Source organism: Carlito syrichta, unplaced genomic scaffold (assembly GCF_000164805.1).
Source record: "Carlito syrichta isolate Samal-C Ts95f unplaced genomic scaffold, Tarsius_syrichta-2.0.1 Scaffold305546, whole genome shotgun sequence".
Lineage (NCBI taxonomy): Eukaryota > Metazoa > Chordata > Mammalia > Primates > Tarsiidae > Carlito > Carlito syrichta.
The window spans coordinates 819,642-845,480 of NW_007249642.1; the positions used below are offsets into that span (position 1 = coordinate 819,642).

Consider the following 25,839-nt stretch of genomic DNA (forward strand, 5'->3'; position numbering starts at 1 on the left):
TACAGGCGTGCGCTACCACGCCCGGCTAATTTTTTGATTTATTGTAGAGATGAGGTCTTACCAAGTTGCCCAGGTGGGTCTTGAACCCGCGAGCTCAGGCAGTCCACTCACCCCAGCCTCCCAAGGCGCGGGATTACAAACTGAGTTACCGAGTCCGGCTTCATGTCTTAACATTTAGTCTTTTATCCATCTTGAGTTAGTTTTTATGCATGGTAAAAGGTAGGGATCCAGTATCATTCTTTTGCATGTGGCTATTCAATTTTCTCAGCACCATGTATTGAATAGGGTGTCCTTTCCCCAGTGGATTTTTTATCTGCTTTGTCAAAGATCAGTTGGTTGTAGGTATGTGACTTTATTTCTGAGTTGTCTACTCTGTTCCATTAGTCCATGTGACTGCTCTTGTTCCACTACTATGCTATTTTGGTTATTACAGCCTAGCAGAATAATTTGAAATTAGGAAATGTGATGCCTCCAACTTTGTTCCTTTTGCTTAGGATTGCTTTGGCTATTCTGGCTCTTTTTTGATTTCATATGAATTTTAGGATTGCGTTGATAGATTGTTTGGATAGTATGGTCATTTTAACAGTATTTATTCTTCCAATCCATAAGCATGGGATATCTTTCCATTTGTTTATGTCATCTGTGATTTTTTTTTTTCATCAGTGTTTTGTAGTTCTTGAGGAGATCTTTCACCTCCTTGGTTAAATATTTCTAGGCATTTTATTTTTTGGCAACTCTTGTAAATGAGATTGAATTCTTGATTTGATTCTCAGCTTGGTCATTACTGGTGTATAGCAGTATTACTGATTTGTGTGTTGATTTTTGTAACCTTAGACTTTGCCGAATTTGTTTATCTAGTCCAGGAGTCTTTTGGAGGAGTTTTTAGGATCTTCTAGGTGTAAGATCCAATGTGGATCATTGGCAAACAGAGATAGTTTGATTTCCCCTTTACAATTGGGATGCCCTTTGGTTTTCTTTCTCTTGTCTGATTGCTCTGGCTAGGACTTCCAGCTTTAGTAATTTCTTTGAATAAAATAATACTTTGTAATGTCAAGAGTTGTCATAACATTAAATTTAGGGAAAAATGTTCTTGTCATTTGAAAGGAATGGATAGTATATATCCTCCAATTTCGTTTTTTTTTTTGGCTCTTCTAGGCCCCCTGAATTTTCATATGAATTTTAGAATCAGTTTGTCAGTTCTTACAAGTAATCCTTTCAGATTTTAAGTGGGATTATTTTGCATCCGTAGATTCATTTGGGGGAGAATTGACATCCTTAACAATTTAGAGTCTTCCAATCTGTGAACAAAGTATCTCTCACCTAATTATTTAGATTTTAAATTTTGCTCAGCAGTGTTTTATAGTTTTCAGTGTACAGGCCTTGCTTATCTTTTGTCAGATTTTTCCGTAAGTAGTTTTTATTTTTTAAAACTATTGTAAAAATTATTTTTAAAATTTAAATTTCTGATCACTGTTGGTATATAAATACAGTAGATTTCTGCATATTTATGTTATATCTTGCCATCTAGCCAACCTTGTTTTAGTAGTTTTTTCATAGTTTGTATCAGATCTCCTGTCTAGATAATTGTCATCTTTAAATAAAGACAATTGTTGTTTCTTTTCCAATGTGGATGCTTTTTATTTTTTATTTTTTCTTACCTTATTGCACTGACTAGAATTTTTAGTAAAATGGAAGTGGTGAGAGTGGATTTGCTCGTCTTGTTCCTGATGTTAAAGGCAGGAAGTGTTCAGACTTTGACCTTTATATATGATGTTAGCTGTAGGGTTTTTATAGATGTTTTTATCAAGTTGAAGTTCTCTTCTGTTCCTAGTTTGCTGAGAATTTTCATCAGAAATGGATGTTGAATTTTATCAAATACGTGTATGCATCTTTTGAGATGATCATATAGTTTCTCTTTTTCAATTCTTTAATATATTGAACTACATTGATTTTTGCACATTAACCAATCTTCCATTCTAGGAACAAATCACACTTAGTCATCATACATTATCCTTTCTATATATTCTTGCATTTGATTTGCTAAAATCTTGTAAAGATTCTTGCAAATTTTCATGAAGGGTTATTGATCTGTAGGTTTCATTTCTTTTGATGTCTTTCTGGTTTGGTATCAGGATACTGTTAACCTTGTAAAGTGAATTAGGAAGTATTCTCCCTCCCCCCTTTTTCATTTTCCTTCAGTTTCTAGAAGAGTTTGTATAGAACTGATATTATTCTTTAATTGTTTGATAGATTTCCCCAATAAAGTGATTTGGGCTTGGGGTTTTTGTTTTTTGCTGAACAAATTTAGTTTCTTTAATAGGTAATGGGCTATTCAGGTAGTCTTTTTCTTCTGGAGAAAGCTCATTTGTGTCTTTCAATAAATTGGTGTACTTATTAGCATAAAGTTGTTTAAAATATTCCCTTATTTTTGTGATATCTGTAGAGTCTGTAGTAATGTTACTTCTCTCATTCCTGATGTTGATAATTTGTATTTTCTCACTTTCTTTTTTTTTTTTTTCGAGTTGGAGTCTCACTCGGTCGCCCAGACTGGAGTGCAGTGGCAGCTCCCGGCCACTGCAGCCTTGACCTGCTGGGCTCCGGCGATCCTTCCGCCTCAGTCTTCCGAGTAGCCGAAGTTACAGGCATGCGCTACCACGCCCAGCTGATTTTTTGATTTATTGTAGAGATGAGGTCTTGCTGCCCAGGCGGGTCTCGAACCCGCAGGCTCAGGCAATCCACTCACCTCAGCCTCCCAAAGGCATGGGATTACAGGCTGAGCCACTGAGCCTGGCTTTTCTCACTTTCTTAATCAGTCAAAATAGAGCTTTATGAATCTTACTGATTTTCTGAAATAATCAGCTTTTATTTTCATTGACTTTTTTTGTTGTTGCTTTTGTTTTTACTTAATTTTGTTTCTGTCCTAGTCTTTATTTCACTTTTGTTTTTGAAAGATATTTTGACATATAAACAGTCCAAGGCTGACAATATTTTACTTTAAGTACTTATCCTTTTTTTTAAAGCTAGAGTCTTGCTATATTGCCCAGATTGGAATGCAGTGGTACAGTCATGGCCCACTGCAGCCTTGAACTTCTGGGCTCAAGCCATCCTCCTGTCTCAGCCTCCCTAGTGGCTGGGACTGCAGGTGTGTGCCACTATGCTTGACTAACTTTAAAATTTTTTTTTAGAGACAGGATTTTGCTATGTTTCCCAGGCTGTTCTAGAATGTCTGGACTCAAGCAATCCTCCCATCTTTTTCTCTCAAAGTGCAGGCATTACAAGTGTCAGCCTCCGTGCCCAGCCTTACTTTTAGCACTGTCTGGAAGTCTACATTTTCCTGTGAGAAATCTGTTATCATTATATTTGTTCCTTCATACATAATGTCTTTTGTTTCAGTTTTAAGATTTTTGTGTTCATCCCTAGTTTTAAGCAGTTTGATTATGAAGTATCTTTTGGTAGTTTTCTTCATGTTTCTTGACTCTGGGATTCTTTGAAGTTCTTGATTCTGTGGATGTATAGTTTTTAACATATTTGAAAAGAATTTTGCAATTATTTCCTTAAATTGTTTCTGTCACCTCCTTCTCCTAATTCAGGAATTTTAATCATAAATTAATTGGCTTCTGAAATTGCTACACAGCTCAGTGATGTACTTTTTTGAATCTCTTTTCTCTTTGTATTTCATTTTGGATAGTTGCTATTGCTTTGTCTTCAAATTCTTTTTTTTTGAGACAAGCTCTCACTATGTCATCCCAGGCTGGAGTATTTAGTATTTTTTTCTTCTTCTGTATCATCTAATTTCCTCTTAATTCTGTCCATTGTAGTTCTTATGCAGGCAGTATAATTTGCATCTTCTAGAAATTTGATTTGGGTCTTTTGTGTTTAAACATAAACGAACTCCATGCCACTGCTTAACATGTTCAGTCTTTCTGTAGCTTCTTGAACACATAGAAGTCAGTGATAATGGTTTTAGTGTCCCTGTCTGCTAATTCTATTATCAGCATAATTTTAGGGTCAGTGTCAGTTGATTGATTTTTCTCCTCCTTACGGATTGTATTTTCCTTTTTTTTTCTCCCATGATTGGCAATTTATTATTGGTTGATAGTTGTGAATCTTGCTTGTGAGTTCTGGATCTTTTTGAATTTCTATAAATGTTTTTGATCTTTTTTTGGATTGGTTAAGTTACTTGAAAATGGTCTGATTTTTTCCTTTCTTCCTTTTAAGCTTTGTCAGGTGAGACTAGAACAGTGTTTACTCTAGAATTAATTTACCCCATTAGTGAAGCAAAAGTTCTGAATACCACATCTGATGACTTTTGAATGATGAGGGATTCAGCTTTGATTGTTTCCTCTAGTTGTTTTAGGTGGTGTTTTCCCTACCTCCTGTATTTTCCTCACATATGTACTGTTAACCAGTACTCAGTTGAATACTCAAGAATGACCTTTTGCCAGTCTAAGGAGTGTTTTCTCTGTGATCTCGCTCTTCTTTTCTATTCTGCCCTATGTCCTGCCTCAGTCTCAGACCCGTTACTCCAGCTAGTAGCCCAGGGCGCTGCTGCTGGGTTTATCTTCCCTGTGCTGTAGCCTGGACATGTTCCCTAGACAGTAAGCTGAATTCACTCTAGGGCTCTCATCTAGATGTTTTCGGCCTCTACATTTCCAGTTCTTTCAGAAATGTTTTATTTATTTTGTTAGGGCTTTACATTGGCCAAATTCAATGACTACTCCTCCATATTTGGCTAGAAAACAGAAGTTGGTATGATATTTTAGTCGAAAAAAAGGCATAAAAAGAAAGTTACTTTTAAACCTAATTTCTTTTTATTGAAACTTAAGTTTTTCTATGGGTACATTTAAGAGGTAGTCATATTTAAATTCATACCACCTGTCCTCGTGTAATTTTTAGAGTGGCTAACATGGTCTAAGGGGAAATGACTTCTATTGATGTTGCTACTCTTCTGTTCCAGTGCAAGTTGATTAAATGTTGCAAAACAAGTTAATCCATGGTGTGAATTCAACTCATTCTAAAGGCTAAATCAACTTGTAGAGGAAATCTATTATGATGTCTATGCTTTTCATTTATAGATTGGATGTTACTTTGCTGACTGCTAATATCACAGATTTTTTCAAGTCAAATTAAAACATTTGGTTATATTCTGCAGCATATTATTTAAACTGTCTGTGTTTCAACAAATATCTCATTCTATTTTATGCTGTTGAAAGTATCTGTTTATATAATTACAGCTTCCTGTTGTCAAACGTCCAGAATTTGCCTTAGTCTTTGAGTTTATTTTTCTTGCTAAAAATGCGAACATGGCTAATATACTCCACAGTGGTATTTGTTAAATATCTTGATATATTAATGTTTCATTGCTTTATTACTGATATCAAAGACATTCAATGGGATTAGTCAACCATTCCTATTATTTATGAATTGAAAGACAAGGAAGTAGTTGAACTCTACAGCTAATTCAGAATATCATTTTAGCAAACAGTTTCTGCATCTCCCTTTATCAACTTTTTTAAAGCAACAGTTCTGGTATTTGGAGACATTAATTATTTAAGTTAATTTTTCTACTTCAGTGTGAAAGTTGCTATTAATGGAGCAGACAGACATTTGACTTTGCTCCCTGCCTGCTCCACTGGAATGTTGAGTCCTTGATGGCAGAGACTTTGATCTGGTTTCTCTCCTTGCTGGAGACCCAGCACCCAGAATGTTCTTGGCACATAGTAAGCATTCAGCACATTTCTGACAGTGAGTCAGCAAGGAAGGAATGAACAACACAGTTCCTCAGTCTTTTCTGCTTTTTCAAATCCCATTCATCTTTCCAGGCCCGGTTTAGACTATGCTGCATTCGGGAAGCTGTTTTTGAATGACAGTGTTTCCAATGTCTTCAATTAATTGTGATCCTTCCTTCCTTTGAACTCTTGGCATTTTCATATCAGTTTGAGAGAGAATATATCAGTTTGAGACCAGATATAACTGCATATAATTGGTATAGGCTGCAAGAAAGGAACATTCTATGACTTGAAATGCTTAAGGACTGACAGGATGGCCCTGTCAGTAAGGAAGAGGAGTTGACAGGTGTATTGTCTTACTTTGTGTTGGTGATTCTAGTCTTCAAGTCCTTGAATTTAAAGTGCCCTACAAGGTGTAAGTGAACTCTGCCTGCTTTTAGTGTGAGGGCTGAGATTTAGAGAGGCCTGTATAATTTGTCTACAGTTCCATAGCCACAGGTGTCTAATGGGTGATTCTAACCTATTTTTTTTTTTGTAGCAAAACTCTTATTCTGCCATCAGTGGATAGCACTTCAGGAACTCTAGGCCTGCCATGGTAGTGTGAAGTATGGCCCTTTGGCCTTTCTACTAAGGAAGGAGGGCTGGAGTGGGGTGGAATGGTGGCATTGGTAGTTAGGAAGAAAAGGTTTTGGAGAATGGGGTAGTTACGAACACCAATGGGAAAGAGAGGCATCAGACTTTATCATTCTATTCATGTCATGGTCTCATGATGTGTCAAAATTTTGACAGCAGAGATGGTGGATCCCCTCCCTCCCTACCTCCCTCCCTCCCTCTCTCTTTCTTTCTCTCTTTCAAGTTTTATTTTATTTTATTTTATTTTTTTATTTTTTTTTGAGTTGTAGTCTCACTCTGTCGCCCAGACTGGAGTGCAGTGGCCGCTCCCGGCCACCGCAGCCTCGACCCGCTGGGCTCCGGCGATCCTTCCACCTCAGCCTTCCACGTAGCTGGAACTACAGGCGCGCGCTACCACGCCCGGCTAGTTTTTTTTTTTATTTTATTGCAGAGATGAGGTCTCGCCAAGTTGCCCAGGCGGGTCTCGAACCCGCAGGCTCAGGCAATCCACTCACCTCAGCCTCCCAAAGGCGCAGGATTACAGGCTGAGCCACCAAGCCCGGCTTCTTTCAAGTTTTAAAACAAATTTTATTAGTGAAAGAAGGGAAAAAAGAAAGGAAAACATGTCAGAGCTGGCATGGGCAAAAGAAACCACCTGGATCCTGTTTCTATTTATTTTTTCCAAGAGAAATCTTTGGTGTGGTAGAACTTATGAAAAATATTCTTTTTAAAATCATGATGTGATATTTAAAAGTAATTAAAAAAGTAAAAGTAAGATAATGTGTTATTATTACTATTTTTTAATTTTAGTGTTGTGGGGTACAAGTGATGATTTACTATATAAATAGGCAACATGCAGGTGAAGTTTGGGCAACTGGCCCTCTCTCCTCTTGGTAGTGGACGAGGTACCCATTGTGTTGCCATGAAACCCCTCTCTCCTCCTTCCCTCCCTTCCTCCCCTAGCAGTGCCCAGGGTCTGCCGATCCCACCCTTGTGCTGGTGTGACTAGTATTCAGGGCCTGCTTATGAGTGAGAACTTGAGATGTTCAGTTCTTTGTTTCTCTGGTAGTTCACTTGGCATGATGGTCTCCAGCTGCATCCAAACTACTGCCAAGGCCATGATTTTGTTCTTCTTTTATGACTGCATAATATTCCATTGCGTATATGTACCACATTTTCTTTATCCAGTCCACTTTCACTGGACATCTAGCTGGGTTCCATGTTTTTGCTATTGTGAGTAGTGCATCAATAAACATGTGTGCAGATGTCTTTTTGGTAGAGTGATTTATGTTCCTCTGGCTATATATATTTATATTCCCAGGAAAGGGATTGCAGGATTGTGTGGAAGCTAAATTTTTAGTTATTTGAGAAATCGCCAAATGCTTTCCATAAAGGTTGAGCTAGCTTACATTCCCACCAGCAGTGTAGAAGCATTCCCTTTTCTTTGCACCTGTGCCAGCATCTGTTGTTTTTTGACTTATTAATGATAGCCATCCTTATTGTTCTTACGTGGTATCTCATTGTAGTTTAGATTTGCATTTCTCTGATGATTACTGATGCCGAGCATTTTTTCATGTATTTGTTGGCTGCTTGTATGTCATCCTTTGAGAAGTATTTGTTCGTGTCCTTTGTCCAATTTTTAATGAGGTTTTTGTTTTTTTCCTTTCAATTTGTTTGAGTTCCTTGTAGATCCTGGATATTAGGCCTTTGTAAGATGCATAGCTTGGAATTATTTTTTATCATTCCATGGGTTGTCTCTTTACTCTCTTGATGGTTTCTTTTGCTGTGTGAAAGCTTTTCAGTTTGATAAGGTTTTCACCTATCTATCTTAGCTTTTGTTGCACTTGCTTTTGAGAACTTGGTCATGAATTCATTGCCTGCTCTGATGTCCAGTAGGGTGTGCCCTACGTTGTCTTCTAAGATCCTTATAGTTTGAAGTTTTACATTTAAGTCCTTGATACATTTCAAGTTAGTTTTTGTATATTGTGGTAGATAAAGGTTCAGTTTCATTCTTCTGCATGTGGCTAGCTAGTTTTCCCAGCACTATTTGCTAAATATGGTTTCCTTTCTCCAGTGTTTGTTGTTGATGGCTTTGTCAAATATGCGTTGGTTGAGGGACTGTGTTTTTATTTCTGGATTCTCTGTCCTGTTGCCTTGGTCCATCGCTCTGTTCCTGTACCAGTACTATGCTGTATTGGTTACCGTAGTCTTGCAACATAGTTTAAAGTCTGAAAGTGTGATGCCTCTAGTTTTGATTCTTTTGCAGAGGATTGCTTTGGTTATTTGTGCTCTTTTTTTCCTTCCATATGAAATTCTGTATTGTCTTTTCTAGGTCTGTGAAAAATGGTGTTGGCAATTTGATAGGGATTGCTTTGAATCTGTAGGTTATCCTAGGTAGGATGGACATTTGTTGTTTGTATCATCTTTGATTTCTTTGAGTAGTGTTTTGTAGTTCTTATTGTAAAGGTCTTCACTTCACTAAAGGTTAGTGTGTGATGACAAGGTATTGCATTTTCCTGTGGCTATTATGAATGGGATTGCGTTTTTTTATTTGGTTCTCATCCTACTTGTTGGTGTATAGAAATACAACTGTCTTTTGTGCATTGATTTTGTAACTCGAGACTTAACCAAAGTTGTTTATCAGTGCAGGGAGTTTTTTTTTTTTAACAGATTCTAGGGTTTTCTAGGTAGGGAATCATATCTGCAAAGAGGGATAATTTAACCTCCTCTTTTCCTATTTAGATACTTCTGATTTCCTTCAACTGTCTGATTGCTCTGACTAGAATTTCTAGTACTGTGTTGAATAGGAGGGGTGAGAGTAGGCATCTTTATCTTGTTCCAGTTCTTGGGGAGAGTGCTTCTAGCTTCTGTCCATTAAGCAAAATGTTGGCTATAGGTTTGTCACAGATGGCTCTTATTGTTTTGAGAAATGTTCCTTCTATGCCTAGGTGTTCAAGGGTTTTTACCAAGAAGGGATGCTGGATTTTATCAAATGTTTCTCTGCGTCTATTGAGATAATCATGTGGGTTCTTGGTTTTACGTGTTAATGTGCTGAGTTATGTTTATGGTCTTGTGACTGTTGAACCAGCCATACACTCCGTGAATGAAGTCTACCTAGTCGTTGTGTGATGATCCTTAAAATGTATTGTTGGATTCAATTTGCTAGACTCTTGTTGGGTATTTTTGTGTCTATGTTTATCAGGGAAATTGTCCTGTAATGATCTTTCCTTGTTAGGTTTTTGCTGGTTTTAGGTATCAGGGCGTTATTAGCGTTATAAAATGAGCTGGGGGAATTTCTTCCTTGCCTGGAATACTTTCAATATGATTAATATCAGCTCCTTCTTTGTATGTCTTGTAGAGTTCAGCTGAGAAGCTATCTGGTCCAGGGTTTTTTTTGTTTTTTGTTTTTTGTTTTTTTTTTTGGTGGGGAGGTTTCTTGTAACTGAGTTGATTTCCTGGATTATTATTGGTCTGTTTAGGGTTTCAATATCTTCTTGTTTCAACCTTGGGAGGCTGTGTGATGCCAGAACATCCTTCATTTTCTCTAGATTTTCTAGTTTATTTGCATATAGATGTTCTTAGTAATCTCTGGTAATCTTTTGAGTTTTTTTCAGGGTCAATTGTGACATTACCTTTTTTGTTTCTAGTTATGTTTATTTGGACTTTCTTTCATTTTTAGTCAATCTGGCCTTGTGTCTGTCAGTCTTTTTTTTTTTTTTGAGTCGGGATCTCACTCAGTCACCCAGGCTGGAATGTAGTGGCACTCTCATGGCTATCACAGCCTCGACCTGCTGGGCTCCGGCGATCCTTCTGCCTCAGCCTTCCAAGTAGCCGGAATTATAGGCGTGCACTACCACGCCCAGCTAATTTTTTGATTTATTGTAGAGATGAGGTCTCGCCAAGTTGCCCAGGCGGGTCTCAAACCTGCGGGCTCAGGCAATCCTACTCACCTCAGCCTCCCAAGGCGCAGGATTATAGGCTGAGCCACCGAGCCCAGCTAATTTTTTTGATTTATTGTAGAGATGAAGTCTTGCCAAATTGGTGAGGTGATCTCGAACCCTTGTGCTCAGATTGTGCTTCCCAAAGTATTGGGATTACAGGTATGAACCACTGTACCTGGTGTGTCTGTCAGTCTTATTTATTTTTTCAAAATACCTGCTTTTTGTCTTGTTTATTCTTTCTGTGATATTTTTGTCATCTGCTATGTCCTGTAATTGTGACTTTTTCTTAGTACTTTGGATTCTTCTACTGGCATTAGGATTTAATTTTTCTTGCCTTTGTAGCTGTCTTAGGTGTGACATTAGGCTATTTACTTGTGATCTGTTTTCTTTTTTTTAATTTTTTTATGATTTTTTTTTTTTTTTTTGATTTGGAGTCTCACTCTGTTGCCCAGACTGGAGTGCAGTGACCGCTCCCGGCCACCGCAGCCTCGACCTACTGGGCTCCGGCGATCCTTCCACCTCACCTTCCAAGTAGCCGGAATTACAGGCACGTGCCACCATGCCCGGCTGATTTTTTGATTTATTATAGAGATGAGGTCTCGCTGCCCAGGCGGGTCTCGAACCCGCGGGCTCAGGCAGTCCACTCGCCTCAGCCTCTCAAAGGCGCGGGATTACAGGCTGAGCCACCGAACCCGGCCGATCTGTTTTCTTGATATGAATGTTCAGTGCTATGAATTTCTTTCTCATTACTGTTTTCATGGCATCCCAGAGATATTAATGTGATTTTATTTTCATTTGTTTCCAGGAATATTTTTATTTCTATCTTGATGTCTGTGTTGACCCAAAAGTCATCCATTTAGTGTCTATGTCTTTGTATGGTTTTGGGGGGAATCTTGGTGGTGGTGATATTTATTTTTATTCCACTGTGATCTGAGAAGATGCTTGGTATTATTTCAAACTTTTGAAATTTGATTACTCGGCCAGGCGCAGTGGCTCAGCCTGTAATCCCAACACTTTGGGAGGCCTAGGTGAGAGCATTACCTGAGACCAGGGGTTTGAGACTAGCCTGGGCAGCTTGGTGAGACCTCGTCTCTATAATAAATCACACACACAAAAAACTAACTGGTTGTGGTGGTGTGCGTCTGTAGTTCCAGCTACTTGGAAGGCTGAGGTGGAAGGACTGCCTAAGCCCAGCAGGTCGAGGCTGTGGTGGCCGTGAGCATGCCACTGCACTCCAGCTTAGGCAACAAGAGTGAGACTCCAACTCAAAAAAAAAAAAAAAAAAAAGAAAGAAATTTGATTATACTTGATTTATGTTTAAGAATACGATCAGTCTTGAAGTATGTTCCATGTGCTGATGAGTAGAACGTATTCTCTGTAGCTGTTGGAGTGTTCTGTGATGTCTATTACACCCATTTGGTCGAGCGATAAGATTCTGGATCTCCTTGTTCTTTTGCCTTGATAATCTGTCTAAGACTGTTAATGGGGTATTGACATCTCTGATTATGATTGTGTGTCTATGTCCTCTGTTAGTTTACATAGCAATTGTTATATAAAACTGGGTGCTTCTTTGTTGGGAGCATATATATTTAAGATGGATATTTCTTGCTGGTGGATTGAGCTTTATATCATTATGTCGTGTCCTTCTGTGTCCTTTTTAACTTTTATTGGTTTGAAGTCTTGTTTTGCCTGGTATCAGAATAGCTAGCCCTGCTTTTTTTGTTTTTCATTTGCTTGGAAGGTCATTTTCCAGCTTTTTACCTTGAGCCTGTGGGTGTCCTTTGAAGTGGGCTGGGTTTCCTGGAGGCAGTGGTATGTTGGATCATGCTTATTTATCCAGTCTGCTACTCTGTGCCTTTTTAGTGACACATTCAGTTCATTCATGGTCAAGTTAATTATTGATATTTGAGTTTATCCCTGTCATAAGGCTTTTAAGGGGTTGCTTTGCTTCTCTCTCTCTCTCCATACATATAATAAATTTATTATTTATTATTTTGTGGATGATCTTTATGCTCTGTTATCTCTGCTTCCTGTACTTTTGTGATTTCTTTTTTTTTCTGTGTTCAAAACTTTCTTAAGCATATCCTGGAGGGCTTGTCTGGAGGCGACATAGTCTCTTAGGGATTGAATGTCTGGGAAGGATTTTAATTCTCCATTGCTGATGAATCTTAACTTGTCAAGGTAGGAAATTCTTGACTGGAATTGCTTATCTTTGAGAACATTAAAGATGGGACTCCAGTCCCTTCTGGCTTGTAGAGTTTCTGCTGAAAAATTTGGAGCAATTCTGATGGGTCTTCTCTGGTAGGTGGTCTGATCCTTCTCTCTAGCTGCCTTTAGAATTTTTTCTTGCGTGTACTTGGTGGATGTGGATTACAGTATGTCTTGGGGATGCCTTGCAGGGGTTCTCTGAATCTCTTGTGCCAGAATGGTTGCCTCTAGCAAGATACAGGAAATTTTCTTAGATGATCTCATGAAAGGCTTGTTCCAGGGTGTTCTTAGTTTCTCCTTCTCTTTCTGGAATACCAGTTAATTGGTATCTTTGGCTTCTTTCGCATCTCTTGTAGTCTTTGTTCATTCTTTTTGAGCCTTTTCTCCTTGTTTTTGTGAGGGGGGTTAGCTCAATATTGTTAGCTCAATATTTCAAGCTCTGATATTCTTTCTTCTGCCTGATCAATTCTGCTCCCTAGGCCTGTAATTATGCTTTGTAATTCCATCAGGGAATTCTTCATTTCCAGGATTTCAGAATGGACCTTCCTTTTTTTTTTTTTTTTTTTTTGAGTTGGAGTCTCGCTCTGTCAACCTGTTGGGCTCCAGTGATCCTTCTGCCTTAGCCTTTCAAGTAGCCAGAACTACAGATGCGTGCTACTAGGCTCAGCTAATTTTTTGATTTATTGTAGAGACAGGGTCTCGCCAAGTTGCCTGGGTTGATCACGAATGGACCTTTCTTACATTGGCCAACTCAACTTTTACTTCCTGCATGACTTGGGTGATCTTTGCTTTTAACTTCTTGTGGTTTTCCTTAGTCATGTTAGCCATCCAGTATTTGAATTCCGTGAATGTCATCAGGCACAGGTCATTCTGGGTGGATTTCATTGTTTGGGAACTGTTAGCTACTTTTTTTTAGGTGATGTCTCTTTAAGTCTTTGAGGATTGCTTGTATTTTCTGCTGGTTCTTCCTCATTTGTGAGGAGCAATTCTTCTCTTTTTATTTTTATTTAGTTTTGTTGTTTTGTAGCTGTATAAGGTCTTCCTGTCCTAGGGCCTTTTCTGTCATTCAAAATAGTTTACTTAAGGAGAGAGAGAAGATATTTATTTCTGCTCTGTGACTCTTGTTGGACAGTGCACTGTACTCAAACTGACTTTCTGTTGCAGAGTTTTTCCCATGGTCAGATCAGCCCGATTGTTTTCTGACCCTGTTTGTTGCTTAGTGCAGTGACTGAGTGGGAGGATGGGACCCCTGGCAGCTCTTCCCTGTTTATAGCCCATAAGCATTCCCACCAGGAAACTGCCTTCAGGTGTGATTTGTGTCTCCCCTTTTCCCATCAAAGTCTGGGCTCAGCACTTGACAAATGGCAGATTCCCTGGTCTGGAGGGGAAGGTTGGCCACCAGACACTGGTGATGGGCATGGAGCATGAGTGACCGGGAGACAAGCTTTCCTGATCTTGGAGTGGGGCACTGCTGCGGGAGAGCATGGACTTGGGTTGGTTGGAGTAGGTAATCAAAGCACAGGTGTATGTTCTCAGCTTAGCACATGGGCTCCGGCCACACGCTGCTATGTGCTAATCAAGTCTCCACCTGTGTGGGACCAGCAACCAGTGTGTGGGAAGCTGACCCCAACCATGTTAGGAGCACTCACCTTCTCTCACACACAAGGCAGGTCTTGTGCGAGCCTGGCACCCAGCGGCGATAACCGCTCTGTTTCCAACATCGGCCTTCCAGACTATCTCCTCCTTGGTCCCAGTGTGTGCAAAGACATCTCTGCAGGATGTAGAGTGCTTCCCCTGTCCAAAACTGTTTAAGCTGCCTGAGTTTACTAGCAGCTGAGTTTGTCCTCTCTGTTCCACTGGTGAGAGGTGCAGGTTGATTACTCCCTGGTGTACATCTTGAATCTCCCTTCTCCCCAGCTGAATGCAGAATGAGCAGAAGATGACCTCAGGCTCTCTACTGCACCCAAGAACAGGAGTTAGAACACACATCTAAATCCATGGTTCCCAGCTGCGTCTCAAGAGACTGGCTTCTTGACATGTCTATTCAGGGACACTGGCAGGAGGCACACCCTAATTTCCTGGAGGGCACTAACAACAAAGACTGCGGTTTGGACAACCAGGAAAATTTGAGAAGTACCTCGACTTTATGGCTTGGCTAATTGGTGATGCCACCTCCTACACAACACAAGTCTCACAAGACTAGGAGAGGTAGTAGTCTTATTCAACACACAAAAAGCAAAATAGAGAGTGAAAGGCAATAAAGAAACAGAGAAATATGTTCCAAATAAAAGAACAATGTAAATCTCCAGAAGTGAACAAAGATGTACAATTTACCCAACAGGGAATTTAAAAAACAAAAACGGGCCAGGCACGGTGGCTCATGCCTGCAATCCCAGCACTTTGGGAGGCAGAAGTAGAAGGATCTCTTGAGCCCAGGAGTTCCAGACCAGACTGAGCAACAAGGGGAGACCTTGTCTCTACAAAAGATTCAAAAATTAGCCAGGTGTGGTGGTGAGTATCTGTAGTTTCAATCTACTCAGGAGGTTGGAGTGGGAAGATCACTTGAGCCTAAGAGCTTGAGGCTGTGGTGAGCTATGACTGTGCACTGCACTTCAGTTGGGCAACAGAGTGAGACTGACTGAAAAAGGAAAAAAGTTATAAAGATGCTCATTGAGGTCAGAAGAGCAGTGCATATTAAATACTGGTTTGTTTGATATACCTTAGGGCTATACATTACAAGTCATTGGCTCCACTTTTTCTTCTATTCCTGAATCCTAGATCTTTTTATCATTTGATTATGCTTTCCCACCTAAAGTCTATAACGTACCCATAACATAATTCAGAAAATGCTGTGGGCACCTTCACTTAAATTAACAGAGTGCCATCTGGTGGTTCAGTGAAAGTTTAACAATTTTTTCCATTTTTCTAAGGCATTTATTAAATGCAGATAGGATTACATTAATTCTTAAATCTGTTTAATTATGATAACATGTCAAGTGTGCAGAAAAACAGAGAGGAAAATTGCCAATACATTTTAACCAAAATCACAAATTCCCTTGAACTCCTTAACCTCTACTCAGCAGACCCTTAGCCTCTCTACTCGGCAGTGGTTTATGAGATCATCCACTGAACAGCCAGATTAAAGTTTCTCAAAGAAACAGCTTAACATGCTATGTATGAAACCACAAGAAAAAGCAAGTTCAAAAAATGCATCAGCAGTAGACACAATCTGCACTAAGCACAAGAAATAAGCTCACTGGTTTTTACTTAAAGTAAAAATCCAGTTGAGAGAAAGGACATATTTTTACGTCAAGACATAACTTTTTGTTTCTTCTGACAGCCCACAAGTAGGTGGTTACACTAGAACAGCTCAAGCACAGAAGCCAGAATGGCTGCAACAGTGCAAGGTTGGGAATGAGCAGAGCCTGGGTATACTAGCAGCTTCATGTTGCATAGAACGACCAGGAGACACCTTTGCTAGTCCAGGATGAGCACCAAGAGCACAAAACAGTGCTATCTTCAAGGTCAGGAGTGAGCAGAGCCTAGGTATGCACACAGCTTCATGCTGCAGAGCGACCAGTAGACACCATTGCTATTTCAGGGTAACATCAACAGCCCCAAACAGTGCATCCTTACAGTAAGTAAACATTATTCAAGAAGCATTTCTTTCTGTCATTTGTATACATATATGTCATACGTACATATCCTGACCACAACTCCCTCCATCACTTCACTCTGGAGACTGGACACCCTCCGTGAGCTCTAGTTTTCTATTGGTGAAATGGTGCTGAAAACAGACACCTGACAAACATGGTTGTGGGATACATTAAACAAATAATGTACCTGATACATGGCAAGTTGGAATAAGTAATGATTCTAAATTAACATATGTCCTAATTAAACTTCGTAACTACTACCCTCTGGAGATTGAGCAGTTAAAAAGTTTTTTCATTTCAACTTTTAAATAATATCACATATATAATATGAAAACAAAAACCAGAGCAACAGATTCCAAAGATAAAGTATTTTTTATTTAAAAAATAAAAATAAGGCTGGCTGCAGTGGCTCACCCTCATAATCCCAGCATTTTGGTAGTATGAGGTGAGAGGATTGCCTGAGCCCACGGGTTCAAGACCAGCCTGGGCAACTTGGTGAGACCTCATCTCTACAATAAATCAAAAAGCCATACGTGGTGATGTGTGCCTGTAGTTCCAGCTATTTGGAAGGTTGAAGCGAAAGGATTGCCTGAGCTCAGCAGGTTGAGGCTGCAGTGGCCATGAGCATGCCACTGCACTCCAGCCTGGGTGACAGAGTGAGACTCCAACTCAAAAAAAAAAAAAAAGGAATTGGTCCTCTACTTTTCTGTGTGCATTTTTGAGAAGATGATATACTGGGCTTCAGGGAGTTTATATTTGTATCTCTTTTGGTGCTGTTCATGGGAACATGAATGGTCACTTGCTAGTTGGTAGAGCAAATTGTTTGAAAGTGGTGACTGAGATAAAATAATATTTTATTACCATTCCTTTTACCCTGGAAGCTCCTTTCTAGTGTTTTTGTTTTTTCTCCGTCAGAGGTCCAGGGTAAATAAATACAGTAGATGGAATTAGCAAGGAGAAGTGTGGGATACCGAGAAGAGGACTTTTTAGTTGTGCAAAAATGATTGGTAGCTAAAAGGCATTTTGTCTTTGATGTTCGTGACAATTATTTGAAGTGGAAGATGATAGTATTTTATTTTCAGATGAAGAAACTGATGCTCAGGAAAGTTATGTGAATAAAGGGATAATTTTCAGGAAATTTTTTTGTCTTTTTGAGTGTCATGCTCAAGTATTCTGTTCATTTCTAAGCTGTTTCTGTAGTGGGTGCAAGAAAGCAACTCAGGAAACTGTGCTGATACAGGGCTCCCTCCTAGCCTTCCTCCAGATTCCTCACATATTAACGTTTTGCTACATTTGTTCTGTTTCTCCTACATATAGATATGCGCACACACAGCTTTTTTCTTGAATTTATAGCCAAAATGTTCCCATGCCCCTAAATACTTTAATGTGTATTTCCCAGAAACAAGGACTTTTTTTTTTTTTACATAACCACAGTACATGTCTTAAAATCAGGAAATTGTCATTGATTCAATTCTATTATCTTATCTATGGAACCTCATCAGGATTCACTGATTATCCCAATAGTGTAGGGGATAGATTTGTCAGGCTCAACAGACCTTCATGAAGGGTGATGTCACATGGCTGAGCTGACCCGTGACTTGAAACCAGAGCGATTGTCTCACCTGCTTTCTGGAGGTGGCTGACAGGCATGAACTCTGGACGTATTTGTCTGCCCTGTGCCCCGCAGAGAATAGCAGGGAGTGAATTGCTGCTTGTTTTTGCCATGTGGCCTTCCTAGGCCTGATAGCAGAATGGCACGTGCCAGATACCCAGACTTCTTTTGGAGGGATCCTTGTCTCCTCACTCAGCTCTGTTTAAGGTCTTTCATGCATGCTAAGCAGGTGTAGGAGCTGAATTAAGATGGTAGAAGTTTGTATACATACTGATTGTGCTGGTTTGTTCTTAGGTACTAGAAATCGTTTGGGCAGCATCCACTTAACATTTCGGAGTGTCAATGTTTTATTATGGTTGCCCTAGGGATGTAAAAGTGGCTGTTTATAGACCTTTTTATTGCTTGTTTGAAACCTACTTGGTACATTATTTCCTTAAGAGATGCTGTCTTGCTCTGTCGCACAGGCTGATGTGCAGTGTGTACGATCATAGCTTGCTGCAGCCTCAACCTCCTGGCCTCAAGCAGTCCTGCTGCCTCAACCTCCTGAGTAGCTGGGACTACAAGTGTGTGCCGCCATACCTCATTTTCCTTGGTGTTCTTAAACATGTCTTAAATGTTTCTTGTGGACTGCCTCCAGCTATGGTTTCAATATGGAGACATCACATCATTTCTCATGGTCTGTATGCTGACGATTTCTCTGCACTCATCACTCTTCCCTAGATAGCTGTGTGGTTTGTCCCTGACTCCTTCAATCACTGCCAAATACAGCTTTCCTCACCCCCTCACCTGTACTCCCTCCTTCTTCCCCTAGTTGTCTCCATAACATGTACCACCAGTGTACACAATGACCTTCCATGCAGTTAGTTACCTAGACATTCCAGCCTTCCTAGCCCCGTTCCTCTTGACGTCTCTGAAGCAGTTGGTACTGTTGGATATCTTTTCTTTAAAACCTGGGCAGCGAGACCTCATTTCTACAATAAATTAAAAAAAAAAATCAGCCGGGCATGGTAGCGCATGCCTGTAATTCCAGCTACCTGGAAGGCTGAGGCGGAAGGATCGCCAGAGCCCAGCAGGTCGAGGCTGCGGTGGCCAGGAGCAGCCACTGCACTCCAGCCTGGGTGACAGAGTGAGACTCTAACTCAAAACAAAAACAAAAACAAAAAAACCCCTGTCCTCTCACTGTGCACTGCTCTCATTTTCTCCCTGAGACTCAGTGCTCTGCGCTGTTTGTTCTTGGGCCTGCCACTGTCATTGCCAATGCACATCATGTGTGTCTCTGTCCATTGGCACTCTGGTCCTGCCTTCTTAGTTGCTTCTGTCATTTGCAGCCCTCAACAGTCCTCTTGCAGAGCCTTCTGATTCACAGGATCTTGATGCTCTGTGTCCCAGGTGCAGCACTGCAGACCCGTTCTCTGCCTGCTCTGTTGTTACTGCATTTTCTGTCACTGAATCCTTGTCAGGTCTTTCTGGTGATTTTGTTCTTTTTTATTTTTAAAACCACCACTTAGCACAGTCGGTGTGTGAGAGTGAATCAGGAAGTATTCTGAATGTGTGGTTGAAGGCTTGTCAGTGTGGTTAAACCCTCCTGTTCACACTATGATCTGAATAGCGGCTGAGGCTTCCCATGAGCTTGTTAGGAATGCAGATGTTCAGGTGCCCTGTCTCTGCAGACTGACTGTGTTTCTGTGATATCCCCATGATGTGTGCACACCCTGGAGCTTGGGAGACACTAACTGAGGAGGTCCCTGTGCACTTCTTAGTTATCTTGTCTTAGTTTGTGTCTCAACTGCTAAAATAATTAAACCCTCCAGCTATTAATCTGTGTGTAACTATTTACCTTAGAGTAATGTGTAGTTTCCAGACAGACTGTGGTAAGGGTGAGAAATAATGAGACAGTGGAGTAGCTAGGAGACAGCTCTGTCTGGACAGTCACAGATATTCCCATGGGTGTGTGCCGTTCATGGATGTCTTTTCTCAGACTTAAAAGCAGGATACTTTGGGATAAGATGTATATACATAATCTGCTTCCTGTGTAATTGAGGAATTTGGGGGACATGTTTTGTTTTACTATAAAACAACTACTGACTGTAATGTTTTGTAGAGTAACTGTCACCGTCAGACAAAAAGCATGTACTTAAAACAGAAGCTTGCATTTTCTAAAAAAGCTTGTTTTTATTGATACCTCCTACTGTATCTATATTTTTCTTTCTCTCTCTCTCTCTCTTTCTTTCTTTCTTTTATTTTTTTTACTCTGTCACCCAGGCTGGAGTGCAGTGACACAATCTTGGCTCAGTGCAGCCTCAACTTCCTGGACTCAGATGATCCTCCCTCAGTCTCCTGAGTAGCTGGGACTACAGGCATGTGCCACCACTCCTGGCTAATTTTTATTATTTTTTTGTAAAGATGCTATGTTGCACGGGCTGATCTTGAACTCCTGGGCTCAGGCAATCCTCCCACCTTGGCCTCCCAAAGTGCTGGCATTATAGGCGTGAACCACCATGCCTACCCTATATTATATTTTCATAATCAAGTAGTTTATAGAAGTTTGTTAGGTATAAACTTCTGAATATTTAGCATAAGTTTCAGATAATACTTTCATTTTTCCATTTTTACTTTATTAATTATATAAGCAATATGTCAAAATAATCATAAGAAAATTTAAAATGATCATGAAGAATACAATCAAAGGTATGAAGAAAACATCTAAGGCTTGTATTCTTGTATACATATGTGAACTTTTCAGTAGTGTTTTCCAGAATTTTTTGATCATGACCCAAGAGTAACATTTTACAGCTTGCCCCGGTTCATATATACATATTACATGTTTCTGAGGCGAAAGTTTGTGGCTTTGCCCTAGTACAGGAAGCCCAGTGTCACTGATGTGCTCCACACCCTGTGGCATTTTCCTGGCAACAACCTCCTTATCCCTCTCCACCAGCTGCTTGCATTCATGATGTAGGTGGAAAACTGTAATTAACACACAGTGTGCTGTTGTTTGACATATCTCTCAGCATATGTAAATGGTTCCAGCTACATGTACTTATCTGTAGCCTTTCTTAGACTCAGGTTTGACAAGTGAGATCAGCCATGTTGAAAGAAGGCTTCCTGGAATCTTGTTGCTTCTCGTTCTTGCTAACACTTAGCGTTAGTAGATTAAAACATTTTGTTTCAATATGTTTGGTGCAAAATGGAGGTCACTGTCGTTTTAAAGGACATTTTTCCTAATTCCCAGTGAAATTGTGCATATTTTCATGTTAATTGGCCATACATTACTTCTTGAATTTCCCATTCTTTCTTTTTTTTTTTTTTGCCCATTTTTCTTTTGGGTTGGTTGTCTTTTTCTTATTAATTGTATGTTTCATTTCTTTAAATATCTTTGCTTTCTTATTTGTTGTTAGTCTTCTAAGCAGTATCTTGTACTTTTAATAAAGAAATTACTTTTTACTATGGGATATTACTACTCCTGATTCAAATATGTTGAGTGAAAAAACTTTGCATAAATTAGTACAAAATCTTATACAGATTGAGGGAAAGTTTCTAGGAAAACAAAATTAGTAAGATCACTAAGACTCTTGAAGGTTGCCAGAGAAGACACGTCTTCTTTTCAAGCTGCTGTCAGTACCATTTGAAAATTCAAGTGTATGATTTCTGTAAGCCTCCACAGTTATATAAAAACCAGGATGCTTTTAATACGCTGTCATGATATTTATTTTAGTGTTTAATGCTTGCTTTTTTTGTTTCTTCTCTTTAATTAGGTCCCCGATGGGCTTCCTGGAATATTGGTGTTTTTATTTGCATCAGATGTGCTGGAATTCATAGAAATCTTGGGGTTCATATATCCAGGGTTAAATCAGTCAACTTAGATCAATGGACGGCAGAACAGATACAGGTAAATAATACTTTACCAATAAATTATTAAAAATACTTAAAATAATTTCAGAATGTTTAACTCTTCTTGCAGCTAAGGATTAGCATTGAAAACTAGTACTGTTATTGAGATGACATATACCACAAATAAAATTTGACTGTTGGTCGGGCATGGTGGCTTATACCTGTGATCATAGAACTTTTGGAGGCTGAGGCAGGAAGAGTACTTGAACCAAGGAGTTCAAACCAGCCTAGGCAACGTAACGAGAACTTATCTCTACAAAATAGTTTAAAGGTTAGTCAAGTGTGTAGCACACACCTGTAGTCCCAGCTACTGGGTAGGCTTAGGTGAAGGGATCCCTTGAGCCCAGGAGGTTGAGGCTGCAGTGAGCTGTAAGCATGCCACTGCACTCCAGTCTGAGTGACAGAGTGAGACCTTGACTCTGTGACTGGTCAGTTCAGAGATATTTATTTCTTTTTGGGTCTATAGTAATGCCAGTTTTTAATGAATTTTATCTAAAATATTTACTTTAAAGTATTTAAAAAATACTATTTCTTTTGTTGATGAAATTTGTCAGTATAATTCCATCGTTTGTTTTATTTTCTTGTCAGTAGAGGGAGCCTGCATAAAGATAAAGAAAGAAACCACTTCTAATCTAGAAGGAGTTCCCTTCTGTAAAGAGGTGTTCTTGGTTTTCAGACAGGGCCTTATAGTTAGAAGACACAGCCCAGTGACCAGTCTAGATTTGTTGAGAGTATTTTAACTTTGGTAACAGATATCATGATGTTGTCCCTTTTTTTGTTTTGTTTTTTTTTTTTGGAAATGGAGTCTTACTATATTGCCCAGGCTGGTCTCAAACTCTTGGGCTAAAGCAGTCCTCCTGCCTCAACCTCCTGAGTAGTTGGGACTATAGGTGAGCACCTCCATACTCAGCTGATGTTGTAAATCTTTTTCAGGAAAATGCAAGGTGTAGCTTGACAGTATCACTTGGTATTTGTAACGGGTTGTGGAGAGACATTTAAGGCCAAGTGTCTTTTGCCTTTTTGATGGTTCATTTTCAAGCCAAGGACAAAACATGAAATCTCTTAACAATTCAGTTCTTTAAAACTTTTTCTTAATAGGTTGTTGAGAGGCAGTGAATAGCAGGTTATTTGGGATGGGCAGCTATATACTTTGGAGCAGAACTTTCTGCTCACTGGTTTTTCTTTGGAATAGGTTACAGGTACATGGAAAAATAATAGATTTTTAAAAATACAGGGAATAGCCAGTCTCGGTGGCTCAGCCTGTAATCCTGTGCCTTTGGGAGGCTGAGGTGAGTGGATTGCCTGAGCCCGCGGGTTCAAGACCCGCCTGGGCAACTTGGCGAGACCTCATCTCTACAATAAATAAAGAAATTAGCCGGGTGTGGTAGCGCGTGCCTGTAGTTTCAGCTACTCAGAGGGCTGAGGCGGAAGGATCGCCGGAGGCCAGCAGGTCGAGGCTGCAGTGGCCGGGAGCGGCCACTGCACTCCAGTCTGGGCGACAGAGTGAGATTCCAACTCAAAAAAACAACAACAACAACAAAAAACAGGGATTTTAAAAACAATAAGTTATGCAATATTTGAAATTGTATTTAATAGCTCTTGTTTGGTTCTACCCTCCAACTTAACAAGATAAGAATTATTATTTTGGAATGCTAGACTTGCTGATAAGCACTTGACCCCAAGGATTCTCTGTCTGTGCCCCACAGAGCTCCTCTTCCAGGTGTGCGTGGTGAGATGTAAGGTTGAGCCGTACTCAGACATCAGATCAGTAGAAAGAAAGTTTTACTTTAAAAACATAGAGGTGCCTAATCCCATGGTCAGATGGCCGGCTGGTACTTCTGTTACCACAAAAGGCCTTGGAGCTCTTGCAGGCACAGTGGTGTCATTTTCCCGTTGCTGCTGTGCAGTAGAAGTGAGTCATTGGTGAAAACTCCACAGTTCCAAACAGTAAAGCACAATTTTTATTTTGACCTAGAAAATTTCAAGGCAACTGATTCTCAAGAGGTGGTGGAACAGGGTGCTTATGACGGTGTCTCTAGAGTCAGACTGCTAGTCAGACCTGTATGGTCGCTGTAGGATACTTTGCCTCAGGTGCCCCTATTTCTTTGTTTATGAGATGAGAACAGTACTGGTGTCTGCTTTTGATGTTGCTGGGAGGCTCAGATAGGTTAATATGGGTCAATTTAGACGGTACCTGGCACATTTTAGGCACTCGATGAATGTTAGCTTGTTAGTTCGTAGTAGTGTCAGTGCATCTGTTCCTCAGGTAGGCCCTTCAGTGCCACTGCCTTGGAGGACTTTCTGATCTTAAGTAGCTTAGCTTCATTATCCATCTGTCTGATGAATCAGTTATTAAATGTGCTACTGAGAAAATAAAAAGATCGATCCATTGTGTGGTATTGTTGAATATAAATGGATTTTTTTGCGAATATTTGCACAAATAATTATTTCATTTTTAGTAGCATTGGGTGTTAAGGCATTTTGAGGTGTGTAGTTAGTTGTGTCCATTTTCTGTTGCAGTGGTTTCACATATCCTGTTTCCTTGGTGGTATGTATGCTCCATAGAATTCAGTTCTCTCTGTACCTTGGCTCCTTCATTTCTTTGTTTTCCTCTTTGTCTTTTTTTGAAAAATTGAGGTATGATTACTGAGAGAACGATTCACAGATCTCAGTGAGTTTTATGAGTCTTGGCAAATGTCTATTCTGTGTCATCAGTAGCCCATATAGGTAGAGTGTTTCCATCACCCCAGAAAGTTCTCTTTTGCCAGTTTCCTGTTAAGGCCCCCAGGGGAAACACTACTGATTTCTGCCCCTTAGGTTGGTTTTGCTGTACATTGAAATGTCTTTCTTTCAGAGGCCATTCCTGTTATCTTGGCTTCTTACTTCAAGATAGGAAAAGTAATGATCTCATTGTGATGCAGCATGCTATACTCATGAGATATTTTATAAGAATTTCTTTGCTATGAAACATGCTTAGCAAGTGTTTATTTGTAGAAGTAAGAGAAATGCTTTTTCTGAATGTAGTTCTACCCTTGTCTTCCCTGCCATCACACCCAGCATTCTGTGGTAATTGCTTTCCTAACTTTCGGTGTTCTGTATTAATAAATGTGGAAACAGGATTTAATCAAAGCCCAGTCAAGCTATTAAATAAAAATGTTCTCTGTGTGTGTGTGTGTGTGTGTGTGTGTGTGTGTGTGTGTGTGTGCGCGCCGCGCGTGTGTATGTGTGATTCTGTAAAAAGTAACTACTAAAATTTCTCTCAGTGTTACTTATAAACTGATATATGTACATATTTTATCAGTTATTTATATATGTATTGTGTGTATTTGTCAATTTTTAGGACATCTACAGTTTGTATTTACTGTGTTGGAATTGCTGTGTGCTTATTTTTAAAAGAAAATAATTTGTTTATCAAAACTTATTTTGATTTTTATTAATATAGAAATGAAGTTATTTACCTTAAGAACGTCTTTATTTTCTTCAGTGTGATTAATAGTCAGATTAAATGTCTTTGATCTGGTTTATTGTCAGGTACTTCTGAAATTTTTGGAAAGGGCCAACTTTTTCATACTTTTATAAATACTATAGTTTTTGTGTTTATGTATTTTATTTTTTATTTTCATTTTTGAGTTGGAGTCTCACTCTGTCACCCAGACTGGAGTGCAGTTGCCGCTCCCGGCCATCGCAGCCTCGACCTACTGGGCTCCAGTGATCCTTCCGCCTCAGCCTTCCAAGTAGCTGGAACTACAGCTGTTGAGTACAACGCTTAGTGAGCCCTTGTTCATACTGGAAAATGTACTTCATGTATTAGGTGTTTATCTTCTGGGGCTACTTTTAGTACTTTATTGAAAAATTCTTTAGTGAGCATGAGATGCTTTTTTCACTTTTCGAGAGCGTTGCTTACTGATGTGAGGCTCACTATTTTTTTGGCAGCATCAAGCTCATCCAATGAACAGGCATCTGTTTTTGTAATGTGGTTTGAACTTGCCCGTCCTGCAAAGTGTGAGCCTGCCTCTGCTGTCTGTGGGTTTCTGTTCCTCTATTCATCTTCACAGTTCACTTTGTGCTCTCTCTGTCCTAGCTAGAAGGCAGTCCTAGCTAGAGCCAGGCTCTCTTCATGGCTTCATTCCTTCTGGTAGCGGGAGTTAGAGACTATGCCTTCCTCTTCAACCTTTGGATGTTTTTGCCTG

General features: G+C 39.7%; 1 protein-coding gene across 1 annotated transcript in view; it reads left to right on the forward strand.

Moving 5' to 3' along the window:
• Positions 1-25,839, forward strand: part of SMAP1 (small ArfGAP 1) — a 153,138-nt gene that overhangs the window by 29,478 nt on the left and 97,821 nt on the right. Inside the window, exon 5 of the mRNA XM_021714256.1 lies at positions 21,514-21,647. Within this exon, the coding sequence (XP_021569931.1) occupies positions 21,514-21,647 (134 nt within the window). The remainder of the gene's footprint in view (positions 1-21,513; positions 21,648-25,839) is intronic.